Source organism: Sylvia atricapilla, chromosome 2 (genome assembly GCF_009819655.1).
Source record: "Sylvia atricapilla isolate bSylAtr1 chromosome 2, bSylAtr1.pri, whole genome shotgun sequence".
NCBI classification, from domain to species: domain Eukaryota; kingdom Metazoa; phylum Chordata; class Aves; order Passeriformes; family Sylviidae; genus Sylvia; species Sylvia atricapilla.
In genome coordinates, this window is record NC_089141.1 from 21121664 (window position 1) to 21139001 (window position 17338).

At 40.3% G+C, this 17338-nt stretch overlaps 1 protein-coding gene across 2 annotated transcripts in view; it reads left to right on the forward strand.

The window, feature by feature from the left end:
- The window catches only part of GRAMD1C (GRAM domain containing 1C), a 51241-nt gene extending 34430 nt beyond the window's left edge, over positions 1 to 16811 (forward strand). The window contains exons 9-18 of one of the 2 annotated variants that reach the window (XM_066340972.1): positions 269 to 428; positions 6881 to 7027; positions 7822 to 7940; positions 9043 to 9185; positions 10777 to 10880; positions 11570 to 11749; positions 13249 to 13306; positions 13796 to 13906; positions 14741 to 14846; positions 16589 to 16811. In XM_066340972.1, coding sequence (XP_066197069.1) covers positions 269 to 428; positions 6881 to 7027; positions 7822 to 7940; positions 9043 to 9185; positions 10777 to 10880; positions 11570 to 11749; positions 13249 to 13306; positions 13796 to 13906; positions 14741 to 14846; positions 16589 to 16666 — 1206 coding nt within the window. In that variant the 3' untranslated portion in view covers positions 16667 to 16811. The remainder of the gene's footprint in view (positions 1 to 268; positions 429 to 6880; positions 7028 to 7821; positions 7941 to 9042; positions 9186 to 10776; positions 10881 to 11569; positions 11750 to 13248; positions 13307 to 13795; positions 13907 to 14740; positions 14847 to 16588) is intronic. The other variant, XM_066340973.1, reaches the window with a different exon arrangement.
- Positions 16812 to 17338: the final 527 nt, after the last annotated feature.

The window sequence follows — 17338 nt, forward strand, 5'->3', positions numbered from 1 at the left end:
GGGAGCTCTTGGTACAACAGCACATACAAATAAATCTGTTCTTTGTTACCAGGATTTAGTAAAATGCTAAAATCAAGGGAAGAGATGTTGCCTCGGGTAGAGGAACAAGGGGGAAATTAGTGCTTGACTATGTGGTAATTGAGCAGATAGAAATTATGGCTTACTTCGTATGGCTGTCTTTTTTTTTTTTTTTTTTAGTAACTTTATTTATTTATTTTTTTTAATGGTCTCTGATTACTGATATTTTTTCTTATCTTGGTTGTTTCAGGTGGAGGAGTCCCCAACTGAGAAGCACATAAAGAGTCCTCTTCCATCTTCAGAAAGAAAATCTGCTAAGCTAGTTAGGAGCAAGTCTTTAGAAAAGTCCTTGGACCTTAATGAGAATGAAAATCTTGCAGAGAAGAGCAGTGCTTCAGATAGTGAAGAAGGTAAATTTCTTTACAATTGGGATCTGTAAGACAATTGTCTTTGGTGTTCCATCTCACTTTTGGAGAAAGAACTTTCTGATCTTACGAAACTTGTGTGCCTCTTTGTTTCACAGAATTGCAGCAAAAATATTTTTTCAATCTTAGTTTCTGGAGGGAAGAAAAAGTTGTTGGGTGTTTAGAATGAAAACAAAGAAATTGTGGTTTTCTTTCTCTCTTTTGGTGGGTAGAGAGTTGCCAACAGCTTAAACTAAAAGTTTCTTGACAATGGGACGATATTAATTTCAAGGATGTTTCTTTCCTTTGCATTTCTTGGAAACTGAGGGGAGACATTTCAGGCTATTCTTAAGTTTCTGAAAGTTTCCCCCCAACCCTCCCTTTTTTACACTTACCCTTTCATAAGGCTTATGAGCTTCATTGTTATTGGTGGAGTAAGCTGAGGAACTTACTGGAAGCCCAGGGAAGACAACTTCCCCGCTTTCAGGAGAGTATTGTACATAATCTGAAGATGAAAAACCTTAATGGATATCTTGCAGCAGATTACACTCTGTGCAAATAGTATCTTAATAGATCCTACTATACCAACCTCATAACTTATATCTCATTACCCAGTACAAGATAGAAGAAACTCAGGTACCTGAATGACAGACTTGTGCTGAGATCTGTGGATGCTTGTCCTGTGGTCCCACAGTAGCCCCTGACAAGCTCTCACTTTCTGTGGTGAGATTTTCACTTACCCTGGAGAGGTTTTCTGTGCCAAAGGGCTGTAGTTGTTCAGACAGCTCATTGAACTTTGGTGGATATTCTGTAATATTTGAATCATAGATTCTGTAAATGCCTTTAAAGCAAAATGTTCACAATGTATGTTGGTTCCAAGGTTATGTGGTGGTGAGCAAATAAAAGACAGAAAACCCCAACAGCAGTACTGTGCTCAGTAGCAGCTGTACATTTCTTTCATGTGCAAAGAGAACTTACTTCATCATTGTTGGCAGGAATAGAACAGTTTAGTTAATTGAGGCCAGTTCTTAATCTCTCTGAGAAATTTTGTCTTGCCATTTCAGAGTTGACAACTGAAGCTTTTTGCAGGTGCCATTATGGGGGGATTGTTGATGTGTCCAGGAAAGCTTTCAGAGTTATGGATTGAGTTGGCTGCCTTCAAGTTGTGATTTTTGCCTGGGGATGTGCTTGTATTGTGTTAACTTTGATGGTGCCTCCCCCATCCTGCTTCTGTGTTGGCTTGAGTTCAGATTCCACTCAGTGTGTCAGGTGTTATCATTTTTGTGAATATACCTACTTGAACAGGCTGTTGTTTATGCCATACTCCTACACACTTAACAAGCTTCACAAATTAATTTACTTTCACAGGTGTGTCTTCTAGAGCAGCAGAAAGTTTTGGCCTTTGGAGGTTTTAGATATTTTGCAGCTTTCCTATCTTCCTGTTACTACATTTCTCTTCAGTCTCTTCAGTCTTTGCCACCTCAGTGGCAAAGGTCTCCAGTGAAACTGATTAAAAGGTGGTCCTGTTGTCTTTCCTGCTACTAGTTGCCTAAATGATAGCAGTAAATATTCCCTGTCATGCCTTCATTGGTGATGTTGGATAAATAAAGCATATTAAACTGGAGATGTCTCTTTAATAAAAAGGCAACTGACTTCATGCTGCTTTTCTTATTTCTCTTTCCTTCCCCAAGACTAGTCTTTTTTTATTCAGAACAGGATTTTCTAAACTCACAACATTAATCTTTTCTCTCAGAATCTTCATGCTTAGAATTTTTTTCTTCTGTTTCTCTGTCTGTTTTCTGTTGCAGTTGCCCCACACTCTTACAAGGTGAATTCCTTCATGCAAACGAAACTAGCTTTCCTACATGGCAAAGGTTTACCCATGCGATTAATTTCCCTTGTGTCCTCTGGCTCATACTCAGGCTGCCCATGGAGGTGTCCTGGCAAATAAGGTGAGGGGCAAGCTCAAGACTGTTGTTCTTTACAACATTAATTCCCTTGTCCTAAGCAGTTCTCACCTTGGGGATAGGTGTCTGCATCCCACTGTGCGCCACTGGCCTTTTGACCTGCATCCTTGGTTGTTTTGTCTGGTTTCACAAATCAGAGGATAAATCCTGAGCCATGACAAACTTTTGGCTGAGCTAAACATTAGTATCTCTGGCCTTAATTCTGAATTTCAGAAAACGGATTTTAGTTCAAGCATACAATACATGTTTCCAACACAGGGCCAAGAGATTTTCATAATTTCCTCAAGACTCTTTAGTATATAGGGTTGGTTGTTTGTTTGTTTTCCATAATCACGTTCAGCAATAGTTCAAAAAAATGAAGGGGGAAGCAAAATATTGGAAAAACGACATTTTTTGGTAGAAGGTTCGACTGTATAGAGGGAGATCACACATTTCTGTTCTCCTTGTGTAACATGACAGACTTACTGTGTTATTTCTGTGTGTACCTTAAATGTGTGATCTGTAGGAGATTAACTGCCTGCACCGTGGTGCTGTAAGATGGGCACAGCAGAAGCTTGACTGTTTGCAGGTAGTGCTATGTAGGGCATACAGTGTTTGGAATACAGGATAGTTGAAATTAAGTTCAGCCTGGTGTTAGTTGTCTCCCTCCCCCCACCTCCAATACAGACTTTAGAATATGTAGTGTATGTAAGGAAGAGTAGCCCTGTTAGCTTACTGAAAGGATATATTTTGTTGAAAAAGTTTATTTACTTCGGTGTTTAGAGGATATATGTTTGAGTCACCTGAAGGCAAAAGGTTGTGGGGGTTTTTATCTTGTAAACTGGAAAAAACTAGCATTTTGACAATACTTACTTAGTAGCTCCCCAAGATAATTCTGTAGTTAGTCTTTAAAGTACAGGAGAGTTCTCTGAAAATGGTTAATACTGCTGATAGTCTTTAAATAGATGATGTCTGGAACACGTTCACTTCTAGGAATTGGTTTTATTCACTTGATTTCGGGTGTATTTGGTTAAAAGCTTCTACCTACATATCTTTCATGCAGCATGTAATTTTTCTCCATCCCTAGTGGTATAGAAAGTGCCAAGATTTGCATATATGCTTTTTAAAAATTCTGATCCTCCCCCAACTCTGTGGAGTGGAAAAAGCAACCGTCTTACTAATTTGTTTGATAGCCTCTGCTCTTATCACTTCAGCTTTCTTAGTTTGCTTGTGGTATGTGTTTGGCTTTTTGCTGTTGGTTGTTGATGGGAATTTTAATAATGGTGTTTTTCTTACTGTTCCTTCCCCCTCAATTTTCTTTCTCTTCTTTTGCACTGCAGATGTCTTAAAATCTCTGCCATCCCTGCTGCATAATGGTATTATATTCAAACATTATTTCACAGCTTGCCTTGCAGTGATGAAAATGACCGTATGAAGTGCAAGGCAGTAGTGGGGGAGGGAATAGACCTGCTGTCTTTAAGCTGAACCAGGACACTCTGGGTGGAGTGTTTACTTCTGTGTTTTTGGGTCCCTAGGGATCCTTACCTAAAGTAAGGATTATCTCATGTTCTTTTAGCAGACAGCTCCAATTCAGCTATAAATGTATTCAGGTTAAGAGAGTTAGAGAGTGATAATTGTATGCTGCTGAGAGGTTTAGAACAGCACTGAAAGTGAAGGAGTTATCAGAGTGATATCTCTGTATTTGCACAAAACATTTTGTTAATAAAGAGCATTCTGAACCAGTCTTAGATAAAATGCTTCATGTTGCCCTACTGTTGTGAAAAACAAAGGCCGATACAATTTTACCTGTGTGAGTTAAAACAGATGTAACAGTAGACAAACATGAATCTTTACTTGTAGCAGAGATAAGTGGTTAAAGGTGCCTATTCTGTTCAAATTGCAAGTGTATAAAGTGTATACTTATTCATTGCTATGCTACTGTTTGTGCTCACTGCTTCATCTAGGATTTCTACAGATAAATTTTGAGAAGCCCAAATGGAAGTGACTTGAAGCATGTCAAGCTCTTGATGTATCCTGCTACTTGGTTCCACAGCTGTGAAACTCACAGCAGCATTTATGCATACATGCACCTTCCAGACCCTTTTCCAAAAAGTTTACAGTTTTTCTGGAGAACAGCTGTCTGAATCCTAGTGTCTGAAGTATGAAATGTAAACTCAGGTTTAGCTTGATTTTTCTGAAAATTATGTGCTAACAACATTTTTAAAAACCCTCTGTTTCTTCCAAGAGCAGAGAAGGGTTGTAAATTAAAAATGTGTTTCTCAATAGATACTCATGCACTTGACACTTCATTGATTATTAGAGACATGACTGTATAGAGGTAATGTAGGTAAATTACAGGAAGTTTTGTACAGACTTGTGGGTGCTCTTTCTTCAGACTCATTAGAAAGAAGACAGACTCTGAGTAATAGTGCTTGGTAGCAAGATCTGCACTTAAGGTCATAAACCATGGGCTTTGTGCATATCACAAGTTGCCCATGCTAACCAAATTACTTTGCATCAGCAGGAAAATAGTAGCTGTCCTCAGGAATTTCAGGTGAACATGAAGCTGAGTTATTTAGCTCAGGCTCACTGGGGCAGAGGTAACTTGTGTTACCTGGTGTTTGCTAAGATGTATACAAATAGCTGACAAAGCTGATTTGATGATTATCTGGTGGCTTGATCATGTGTCTGGGTCTTTATTTTTTATTTTTTTTTAAGTGGTACCAGAGTCCTTGGCCATGTCAACATCCAGCTGAGTAACACTTGACCACAGTAACTAGGCTTGAATTGCCTGGTATTTGATGCCATGTTAGCTGACGCATGTGGAGGAGGTGTCAGCACGTATCAGGAGGTTCAGAGTCAGCATCTGAAACTTCCTGGCTCTTAGCAAAGGAGAGGATGTGGGGAGTGCACTCTGAAAAGAGAGATCTGTAATGTTGAGGTCTTGTTAAATGAGGTCAAACTTAGAGTTCACTTGCCCTGCCTTTTGTTAAAGTGAGATTCAGCTGGGAGAGGAAATACAGTGAGCATAAGCTGAAAAACTCAGGCTGAATTTCTGGCTTCCTGCCGAATGTTTCAGCACAGCAGAATTCGTATTCTACATGTAATGACTGCATATTGACTGGTTAAATAGACCTCTTGAAATGTGTGTTTGCTTTCCGTCCCATCTCACAATTGTGTGGAATTACAATTGCATAAGCAGAACACGGCATAGAGAGGAAGTCATTCTCTTATGCAAGCACAAAAATACATCACTCATGCTTCACTTTTGGGGTTCTACTTTGAAGCCTGAAGAGATCAAGGAGAGCTTTTTTAGAGGCAGATGTTGTAACAGTCTTCTAGCATGCTAGGAACAGCACTAGAGAGGAAGTCTGCTCAGTCAGAACTGGTTTTACTGGGGACTGCTGTGGTTGTTCAGCTGGTGCATTTGCCTCATCAATACTGACTGCTGCCAAGCCAGTAATGTTTTAAGTGCTGTAACCTCAGCCTGCAGGCAGCTTGTGAACTACAGCGTGATATTCAGGCTACCTTTGCATTCGTGGCTGGCACTGACCTTTCCTAGCCCCTGAGCATTCATTTGTATCAGTTGAAAGTTTGGCCATCCTGATTTGTGTCTGTCTGCTGCAAGATTTGCTTTTGGACTTCTTATTTCATTTTAGTGATGTCTAGTGGTGGTGGGGGGGGGGCTTGTTTGTCTTGCTGGTAATTATAGTTTAGGATTGACTTGTTTCTAAAGCATAAAGCAGATTGAGTCAGGATTGGCACAGGAAACTGCTTGCCCTCCAGGATTATAATTCTATCCCTTATCTCTTGCAAGTGTGGCTGAGACAACCACAAAGCTGAGTCATGCCAGCAACCACCAAGAAGCAGAAATAGCAAAGATGAGTGCTGCAGCCACTGAATGCCACTGGGGTGCTCGGTGGCTTTGAAATAGGTGTTGGCATTTGAGTCTCTGTGCATTTTGGGGGACTGCAAAATGGAGCAGGGTATCCCTTGTGTTCCTCTTCAGTAGGTATGGAGGGAAGAACTGTTTGGGAGTCTGCCTGCTCCCTAAGACTGTGGACATTACCAATATTACAAATGTTAAAAGCAGAATTCTGAAACCAGCCACAAGAAGAAAACTGTTACGGTTTTACTGTCCTCCTTGCTTGTCTTTTGTACAATAGACACGCATATTAATGAAAATTATGCTTTCTTTCCCCACTGTTTCTTGCAGAATTAGTAAAATACTGAAGGCAAAATTAAAGGGATGGTACCTTTTGCTGTTAATTTGTTAGTTTGCACAGGGAAGGGGTGTGTATTTGAAAATCAGTTCTGGACTTTGTTCCTGAAGGCAACCTACCTACCAAATCGTTTGCTGCTGCTGGGTTTCTCCTTACTGGGTTTCTAAGAGTGAGAAGCAAATGCTGATGCAAGCTTGGGAAGGATTTAAGCTGTAATAATGCTTAGAATGCTATAAAGGTTCTTTATAATATAATACTGTTCTTAACCTGATCTCTCTGTCTTTCTTAGCAGTGAAGGAGACTATCTCTGACAATGATCTCTATGGGAGACTTTTTATAAACAGAGTTTTCCACATCACTGCAGATAAGATGTTTGAAATCCTTTTCACCAATTCTCACTTCATGCAGAGGTTTCTTAATTCCAGGAGTATAGTAGGTAATAAACTCTTCTCCCTTCTGTCTGTTACAAACCACCCTGAAAATTTTTACCTCTGAAAACTGCTAAATAGGGCTAAGTTGAATTTTAAGTTTCTCTTTGCTTTAAAAGAATTTCTAAGCTTTAGAGTTTCACTATGAGAGAATATTTGAAGCTAGACTATTGTTTCCCTAGATACGTGCTTTTTGGAGTAAAAACCTCATTTCAGTGGATCACAAAACTGCACCTTAAATCTTGAATTTTGAGTAGGCTATTAAGTTGATGCATTCTGTGGGGTATTTCTGATTACACTGTGTCCCAGAAACAGTGAATTTTGTATGGCTGGTACAGAGGCAAAAATCATTGCATCCTCCTAAATGATACTCACAGGGTTTAATTTTCTGGATGAGTAAATTTTATTCACTGAGACCATAAGAACAGAAAATTAAGTCAAAAAGGGTAATATTTATTCAGTGTCAGCTTAAAAAGCAAAGTGGCAAAAGCTTTTGATAATGCTAAGTGAATCTATTCAACTTTAAGCAAATGGGAAATGACATATTTTCATTTAATTGCTTACTTTTTTCTCCACCCTCAAGTCTCTTTCAGTAGATTCAGGCTCAGCTATTCAGACCCTCACCTTTCTTTATTAGCAGACTACATGGGTATGGTTTTTCCTGAAAAACTCCCATAACTATTTTGGAATCTGTTTCTGTCCTTCCCCCTACTCCTGTTCTCAAACTGTTAAGACATGATAGGGCAAAGATAATGCCCTTCAGGTAATTTTTATGTGAGATTTTGCATAACTTCTCCTCTAGATGCTGTATCAACCCCTTGGAATAGAGACTCCAGTGGCAATCAGTTGAGGACTTTGACGTACACTGTAACGATTAACAATCCACTCTGTGGGAAGTTCACAACTGCAACTGAAAAGCAGGTACTGTGTGCATGTGGGTGTATTTTTCTGGTGCCCTTTAAAGCAAGGGACAAGTCAGCTCTATGGTCTGTTCAGAGTTCTGACTGTGGATTAAAGTTCAGTGAACTGAATGTGCATCTGCAGTTTAAACAGAGCATCTCTGAGGGTGGCGCGCTGTCTCTCTCACTGTTACTGAGCCAATTCTTATTAAATGAGAGAGGCTTTCTATCTTTATAGACTGCTGTAGACCCCCACAAAACTTGTGGGGAAAAGTATTAACATCTCTTGGGAACTGGGGGGGTGTGGGGGTGTGAAAAGGTGCAATTAAAGGCTTTCAGTGTCTGTTTTTGGGCCCCCCAGTATGAGAGGAGGCCAGTAAGGCCACTAAGATGATGAAGGGACTGGAGCATCCCATGTGAGAAATGGCTGAGAGCTGGAAATGAGAAGACTCAGGGGCATCTTAAAATTTATAGAAGTATTTGAAGGGAGGGTGCAAAAAATTCTGAGTCAGGCCCTCACCATCAAAGGCCACAGATTTCAGTGGTGCCCAGTGACAGGGCCAGAGGTGATGGACACAAACTGAAACACAGATGATTCCTTTTGAACATCAGGAAACACTTTTTCACTGTGAGGGTGACTGAGCAGTGGAACAGATTGTCCGTAGAGGTTGTGGTACCTCCTTTCTTGGAAGTACTGGAAAGCCACCTGAACATGGTCCTGGGCAACCACTCTAGGTAGTCCTGCCTGAGTTCTTGGACAAGACAAGCACCAGAGGTGCCTTCCAATTTCAACCCTTTTGTAATTCTGCTTTGGGAAAGGTCGAAAAGACAAGCTGTGGTCATGAGGCAGTGGCCAGCCTTGCACTGCATCTGGTACTGGAGGTGGCAGTGAGGAAGTCCTGCAGCTGTCAATGTTGGCTCTAGCAGAAGGCATCTTCCCATTTCCCACCCCACCCATACTTGATACTCTTAACTGGTTTTTATAGTAGCTCTTCAGGCTTTCTCTCTCCTTGCATTCACTTGGAGTTGACTGATCCAGCCTAAGGATCTCAGGCTGAAAGGGGGCGGGGGAAATTTGTGTACCCTCAATATACCTTCTTAATTTTTATTTTCTTTTGTGACAGATCCTCCATAAGCAGAGCCAGAAAGGTCAGTCTTATCAGGTGGATGCTGAGGTCCTGACCCACGATGTCCCCTACCATGATTATTTCTACACTGTGAACAGATACTGCATCAGCCGCACGTCCAGCCACAAGTGCCGGTTACGGTGAGCCTGGGGGGCACATGGGAAGAGGGCAGAAGCCAAGGTGGGGATGTTCTGAGTTGATGATTAGTTAAAGATGACCCAGCAGCACAGAGAATGTTGGGCTCTCTTCTGAAAAATAAGCTTAGCTTATTTCTTTGTCGCATGTATGCTGTGGTTGGATCGCATTAATGCGGTGAGAAATTAACTGAGATGTTGACTCTGAGGTACAGAACTCATCTCCAAGACTGAGCTGGGTCCTGACCAGCCTTGTGTTTTTGATTGCAGCCGTGTGAGTGGGAGAAATTGAAAAAAAAATTGAGATGTTTTATTAGAAGGTTTCCCAGACATCCTTGCTAAGGGCCTGCAGAGGGGAATGGTTTCACAGGAATGTGCAAGGAAGATAGAATGTACATAATTTTGCAAGGAGGGTACTCAAGTGAACTCTGTCTAGATATGGAATTTCCTCTCCCATTTGTTGAAAACATTGGAAGTGGTGCTGTCTTTAGTAAGAGCTTTTATCTATCCCAAACTTAATCAGTATTTAGGAAAGGTTAGCAAGCCTGGATGCTGTTCTGGTTAATCTCAGGCTATAAAACTACTGAAAACTCCTTCTAAACTGGGAGAAAAAAGGAAGGAAGGTCTTTGAAAGACTGTTTTGGATTTTTTTTGAGTGAATCGCTGTTCTTGTTTGAGACCTAGACTTGTTTTTTCTGAGACATACGACAGCCCTAGGATAAGAGCAAAAACCTAGGTTTGCATGGTGCACAGAGCATACATGTATAGAAGAGGAGGCACATGGTGATGTTAGAGCTGGCCCTTACTAAACTGTTCTTAAAATGGCTCAGAAACTCCATTGAAAGGAGTTGTTATACCATACACAGTAGGCTTACAGTGATTCGGAGGATTACTTAAAAAGTTGAAAAAAGTGTATTCTAGGATGGTCAGTGATCTTGATTGAGATGAAGGATTTTTGTCCTCTATGAATAGCTTTGGGATTCACTCAGTTGTTAGAAGCATCTCTCTGAAGGATTCTAGTCCAATTAATTTTTATTCTGGAAGCAGTATTGATTAGCTTGACCTGAGGAATGCACAGTAGGAATGTCATTTTCCCCTCTGTCATGCTCACAGAAAGACAGATTTTAATTTCTGTCTACTCAGAGTACGATGTGAGCACTTGATGTATAAGTTGAGATAAAAAATTTCACCTTCTGCTATTGTAGTGCCCATGTAATATATCATGTGTACACATACAAAGTAGAAATCACAACTTTATTATCTGGAAGCCTGAATTCCATTTTAAATGTGGTTAAAATGAGAGTGCTTCAGAGGGTAGAAGTCATTTGGTAGTCTGAGTCTGAAGGAAAGCATTCCAAAATGTTTCCCATAATTTGGACATTTAGAATTTGGTGCTTTAGCTAGAGATGTTGTCTTTGCTACGGTCTGTCTCTGGTGTTTTTTCAATGAAAGTGCTGCCCAGCTGGAGAGTGACGGCAGTTCCAGTTGGTATTTCAGATTTCAGACATAAGTTGGATGCCTGCTTCTGATAAGAGATTTCTGCTATCACTGTGCCATCTAGAAGAGCACTCTTCCATTATTGCATTCTGTTTGCTAGGGTTTCTGCAGAAGTGAAGTACAAAAAACAGCCTTGGGGCCTTGTCAAGTCTGTAATTGAGAAGAATACCTGGGGAGGAATACAGGAAAACTTCAAACAACTTGGTAAGGCATTTTTTTCTTTGTGCTGAAGTGAGGAGGCTACCTTTGCTATGTATGTTTTTGTGTCTGTCAAACCTGGCCCTTCGAAGAATAGCTTGAAAAAAGGGCAACACCTAAGCAGTCTTGAAGACAGAACTTCCTGTCATCAATGTACCTGCCAGTTCCAGGGTATGAAAGAAGCCTTGTGGCTAACAAGGGGCTCTTGTATACCTGCCCATAATTGCTTTCAGAAGGAAACACGATGAGCAGCAGGAAAGCTGTTATTCTCAACTGCATGTGCTTATCTCTTAAGAATTTCCTTGATTGTGCATATGAGAAGAGAAGCAGTGGCATTTGGCAGGCTCCATGAATGTCTGTTCACAGCCTGGCCAGCCATTGCTGCGGGCTCACAGTCTAACACAATTCCTAGTCTCAGTCTAACAGTGTTTTGCAGTGCTCTTCCAACTGCTGTTTGGCATAGCATTGAACAATCCTGCCTGGGCTGAGTGTGCACCACCTCTGCAGAGTGTTCCAAGTGCCCTGTAGCAAATAAAACAGGGGTGGAGGTGAGGGTGTAATTTGCCGATTACCTGCTTTAAGTTCATATACAGGAAGGTGTGCTTGTCCCCTTCACTGCGACCTTGCCTGTCTTACAATTTGTCTTCAGCTTTCTTTTTGGCAGTTCAGTAACCTCATTCTTTTTCCCACTGCAGAATCAGATCTCCTAATGGAGGAATATGCAATTAATCAATCTATAGAAGACTCTGGGAAATTACTTGCTCTGAGACGAAGGCGACGCACTTTACACCGGGGTTTGGCAGAATCACTTCCCAAACGCTCTTCCCAACATTCCTCTGGGGACATGGGAGTAGAGTCCCAGGGAAGCTTAACAGGTAGGAATTTTTTATATCAAGTGTTTTCCAAAAGGTGTGTTCAAGAAAGCATAACTCTTAAAATAGTGCAAGAGTAGCAGTTGTGTATATATTACTCTTGTCTGTGGTAGCAAATGTTTTAACAAGTTCAAGCTTCTTCAGGCTTCCACAAAGTAGATTTGGGGCATGCATGATCACTTTTATTGTGAGTATCACATGAAATAAAGCCTAATATCACTTTCTGTTTTAAAACAAACAGAAATCAACCAAAATCTTAATTACTGCTCTGTATCTGCAAAGAATTGAAAATGAGATTGGCTCAGGAAAAAAAACCCAACCAAAACCTGATTGTGGTAAAGTTTCTGAAAAATTGCTTTTTTTCTTCAAATAACTATGCTCACAGGTCATGAGTTGATTAAACTTTGCCACTTGCCTCTTGGCTCTGTCATCTCAGTTTTGGTTTTTTAATGTTTTTTAATTTTTAATGTTAAGAAGTCTGTTTCCTATATGCTTCTGTAATTTCTGGGTCACTGAAGCATTTCTTGCAGTTCTACTGCCCTTAGGCACAACAGACTTGGCCACCAGCATATACAACATAAGCTTCACGTAGAGAGATGAGGAACATCTGTGCACTAGTTTGCACCAGGGAATGGTGATTCCATGACAGAAGTTGAATTGTAAACAGTGAGGTAGGACCAAGTAGACTTCCCTAAAGAGGGAGACAACACTGAGTATAGATAGCACTGCAAGAATATTTGGATCAGCAGCATGTGTAAATGACTCTTTACCTATGTGAAATTGCTTCTTAGTTACTTGATTTTGCTACTGTTGCTCCACCTTTTTAGATGAGTATGTGTCTACATGTATATTGCAGCTTTTATGTATGTCTTTTGTCCAGGGCAGAATGTGCAAAATAAATGATATTTAAGGATCAGTGTGCCCACAGTGATAGGTGCTCAGTTTGGAGGGAACACTCACTCTGTCCCTCAGTGTCTGATCCCTGTTACCTGATGAATAGCAGGAAAGGCTGTTTTCAGGAAAATAGATAAAGCAAGCCGGTAAGGATGGGACAAGTTTCAGGAAAATGTGACTGACACTGGCTGTCAGAAAGATGAATGTGAGCAGGAGGACAAGCAGGAGAGATCCACTTTGCAGCTGTCTCTGCTGTGTGTGACTAGCAGCACACATGCATGTTAGTAATGGATGGACTGCAGCCTTCTCAGGCTATTCAGGTTTAATGTGACCACACCCCAGCACTGTGTTCTCCTCAGCACGGTGGGTAGGGGGAATTGTGATGGAAATGTCTGACTGTTCAGCCAGCTTCTCAGAGATGATTGCAAAAATGCCTTGGTGAATGTTGGAGGTGATCCTATGCACCTACATGACCTGATTTTTTTTCCATCAGAAGTTGTTGAGCTATTCTGTGTGAAGTGCTGGGCACTGACATACATCTGTCTGCAGACATCCTTTGGGAATGCTCTTTAGTACTTTTTAACCTCCTTCTCTTCCATGCCCTATAGGAAGGAAAAGAGATGCAGTAAGTAGGACCACCACCATCATTGTAGTAATGAGTGTCTTGTAAGTACTCATTTGCATTGAAATGTTGCTTGACTCAAGTTCATCTTGGTTTTTATCTATATTTGTTCCTCATTTGCATGTTAAGATTGCATGTAGTATGATAAAATAATTTGAGTGGAACACGTGGGTATAAAAGGGGAATGGATTGACTTGGAGATGACATGCAGGATAAAAATACTGACCTATCAAACTAGTCTACCTTACTAGTTTTCTTAGGTCTTATCCTATTAAAAAATAAAATCTAGAATCTACTAATTCCTAATTTTAAAAGATCCAAGAAGAGCTACTGTTGTTTGTTTGCTATTACCCAGCTTAATGAAAACTGTTAATAACTGTTCAGATAGATACTAATTTTCAGTATAATGTTGCCCCACATCTTTTTTCTCCCAGGATTCTGTTTCCTTAGCTGTCTTTAGCCATGATCTTGTGTTTGTAGCATTGCAACTGAAATTGTTACAAAACTTGATTTTTGTGCTTTTCTCGCTACAGTTTGCTGCTCTTAGTCTTGCTGAATATAACACTGTTCCTCAAACTGTCAAAGATAGAGCATGCAGCCCAGTCCCTTTATCATGTCCAGCTTCAGGAGGAAAGCTCTTTGAAGTAAGTTGAATTCACAGTCTTTGCTTGCTTTCTTCTTCAGCTTATGTGAGAATCTGATCTAAAGAAATAAATTAAAAACAATGAAATTCACTGGCAAGTTTTCAGGAGAGGCTGGGGCTTGGTATACTGCTGTGGTCTATGCTGAAATCCAGCGACATGTCTGACTGCATCTTGCAGTAATAAATTTATCCTTTGACAAGCTGTTTTGGGAGAAATGTTAACCTTAGTTTGCATTTATCAGCCTGCTGTGACTCATCTTCTGTGAATATCATAGTGCTGATCACAGAACCGAAGTGTTCATCCTGTGTGAACCAGCATGTTCTCAAATGGAATGTTAAAGATTCATTTAGCTTTTTAGCTTCTCTCTGTGAGTCTCCTACTAAATCTCCTTCACAAACTTCCATGTTAGGTGCCTTTTGTACTCAGACACAGAACAATGTTGCTTCCTCTTAAATATAGAATCAACAAAAAAGTTAAAAATCACATCCTGATGTAGAGTCTGGAAGGGGTGTGGGAACCTCCCATAGTGACCATTTCAGAACTGGCTAGAGTGACTTTCTTCATAAGAATGATCTTCCTCCCCAAAGTGTGGACCCTACATTGTAAATTCATTTATGAGCACGGGTTTTTCTTGGTGGCTGTTGCCTGCAAATATCTGAGGTACTAGCTTCAAGAAAACATGGATTGGAATTCAACTGCAGGCAGCATTTTATGTGCCTTTTTTAAGAGGATGCTTTTAGCAAGAGCAGAGCAGTGGTGACAGAGAACAGTTGCTTTTGAAAAGGTATTGGGGTACTTGTTTCATATTTCTGATGCAATCTCAATCTTTTTCAGTGTATCCCCAGAAATTGTATCAAAAGAGGAGATACCTCAATATGATAAGGAACAGGTTAAACATGTGAAGGGAGTTTTAAGAGACTCAATTGAAATGCTTGAGCAGGTAGGTCTGAGAATCTTTCCTGGTGATGTTCTTGTTTCTCAACAACTCAAGTTTTCTCCCTTGTGTTATCATAGCTTTTGTTTGATGTGATCTGGTGCTAGATAGTTTTCTTGATCTGTTTTGCCCTAGGCTTCAGTTTAGTTAATAGGCAGTGCTTATGTTTCTTATGTTTTGGATTGCTTTGGTTTTGAATTTTTCTTGGAGAGTTGGGGTTGGTTTGTTTGGTGAGGAGTTTGTTTGTTTGGGTTTTTTTTTGGTTTTTTTTTTTTTTTTTGGGGTGTGTGTGTGTTTTGTTTTGTTTTGTGGTTTTTTTTTTTTTTTTTTGTTGGTTTGGGGTTTTTTTTATTTGATCAAGATGTAAGCACCCTGTCGATTTTCTTAAACTTGTCAAGTGCTTAAGATGTCTTAATGCAGTTCTGAATCATGACAAAGCAAAGATTAGAGTATTTCAAAACAGATTCCTTTTTCTAAGAACACTCATACAAAGATTTGTGAAGTGTTTTCCCCATCTTATTATGGGGTTTCTTCATTCAGGTTTATCCTGGTATTTGCTCCCCACTACTCTTCTAGATATTGGCAAGAGCTTCACTTAGCATGGATATCAAGGAGCCACCTAATCTCCAGTGAAAAATAAATAATTTCTGTAGACCAAATGTATCTGAGAGGCTCCATAGAAGATAATCCTCCTTCACAGTAACTTAAAATTTCAGGCTCTTATATGTTACAGACACACACACAAAAAAAGAAAGATGTTGAATACTGATGTTGTGTGTCTCTGATCCTGAAGTCCATGACTGTTAAATCCTTACAATCCCTAGGCTGAAATTTTGACTCAGTAACTGAAGGACAGTAAACGCATGCTTTAGTTTTTACGTACTACTCAAGAATGTTCTGATTTCAATTTTGTTTATTAAATCTTAAAATGCGATACAATAAATTAGTAATTCAGGAAAGCTGAAGGAGGAGCTCACATGGACTTTTTTCCATCATTTGCTCATTTTTCTTCCGTGTACTAAAGGAAGTTAGAAAAAGAAGCTGTTTTGTGTAGTCCTTGTTTAGAGGTGTCTATGCTTCCACAACTGCTATTAATCTAATAATTAACCACTTTGATCACAACTTGAAAAAGCCTGAGTGCTGGAAGTTTCTTTAGAGATTGTTTTCTGGTTTCCATGCCCTTTTTATTTTCTCTGCTTACTGTCCAAACAATTCCTAATTCTGAAGTGTTAAGTGCTTTGTGAACACAGTGTAAAAAAAGAAAAGTGAGAATTTAGCCACCTTTTTCATCAGAATAACACTTTTTGTCTGGAAGAACTGACACATCTTCGTGCTTGCTACCTTGTGTATCCTGAGGGTTGTCAATAATCTAAACATGTTTTGTGCACCAAAATGCACTAGGGGGGCCACGTATTAAAAGAAAATTCATGTTGTGCTGTCATATTCCTTGGAGTATTTTACTGAACAGTTATTTGTGGGTAAAAATGAGTGGGGTGGCTTATCTTCTGTGCTGTTGTCTGCTGAGGTGTTAAGGCTTTATCATCCTGGACTGTTAGTATTTATAAACTCTACAGAGTGTAGCTGTTAGGAGAGCACAGTAAGCCAACTGTTTATGGAAACAGGGAGGAGGAAATCACATGAACTCTTTTAAAGAAAAGGAGGAGGGAGACTTTATTTTCCTGATATCACTCACCCATGCAGGAGACTGACTTAAGTAATTGGTGGGGGGGATGATTGTATTTTCACAGCTGAAGATTTCCCTTTCCATGCTCCAAAGAAGCTTTGACCACTTGAACAGAACACAGAGCAGCAAGACTGAGAGTTAATAGCCACATCAGTTTTTCATTCAAGATGTCGGAAGAACAGATGTGTGTGTGAGGACTTGCGGGGTAGGGATTGTAACTGTCTCCTCTGGACTCTTTACTGTTTAGCTCAAAAGCTGCACAGAATAAAGGTTTGTGGAAGAAGTAAGTCGGGTTCTGCATTGCCATAGCTTGGCAGTCTTGTCTCCCCTGTCAGCGTTCTACCTTGAGGAGTCTCAATTATTCCAGACAGTGCAGAGCTCTTGGATCCATCCCATGGTGAGTGAGCGGAGGGCAGGTGTACTGCTGGTGAACTGAGCTGAACACTTCAGACGGGGAAAAACACCCTCAGCAGACAAGTGGGCTTGTCTCATATGAAATTGCAGCTTTTTACATCAACGTAGAAAATGACCATCAGTGAAGAGTGTCTTAGAGAAAAAAGAACGTTGCTGGATTCACAGCCACAGGATCTTCCATAGGCTTTTTTTAGCCATGGGGACCTTGTGAAACAAGTCACCATCTTAAGGATAAATATGCCTGAGAGTAATTAGCGGGAAAGGGTTTGGTATCTCTTGCATACTGCAAGCTTTGGCAGGCTGCCTTCTGCCATATGTTTCCAGCTCTTCCAGAGAAATTTCAGCCCTCGGTGTTTTCCCTCCATCGATGGCTGTGCTTCAGCGCTTCAGGGTGGTGTGC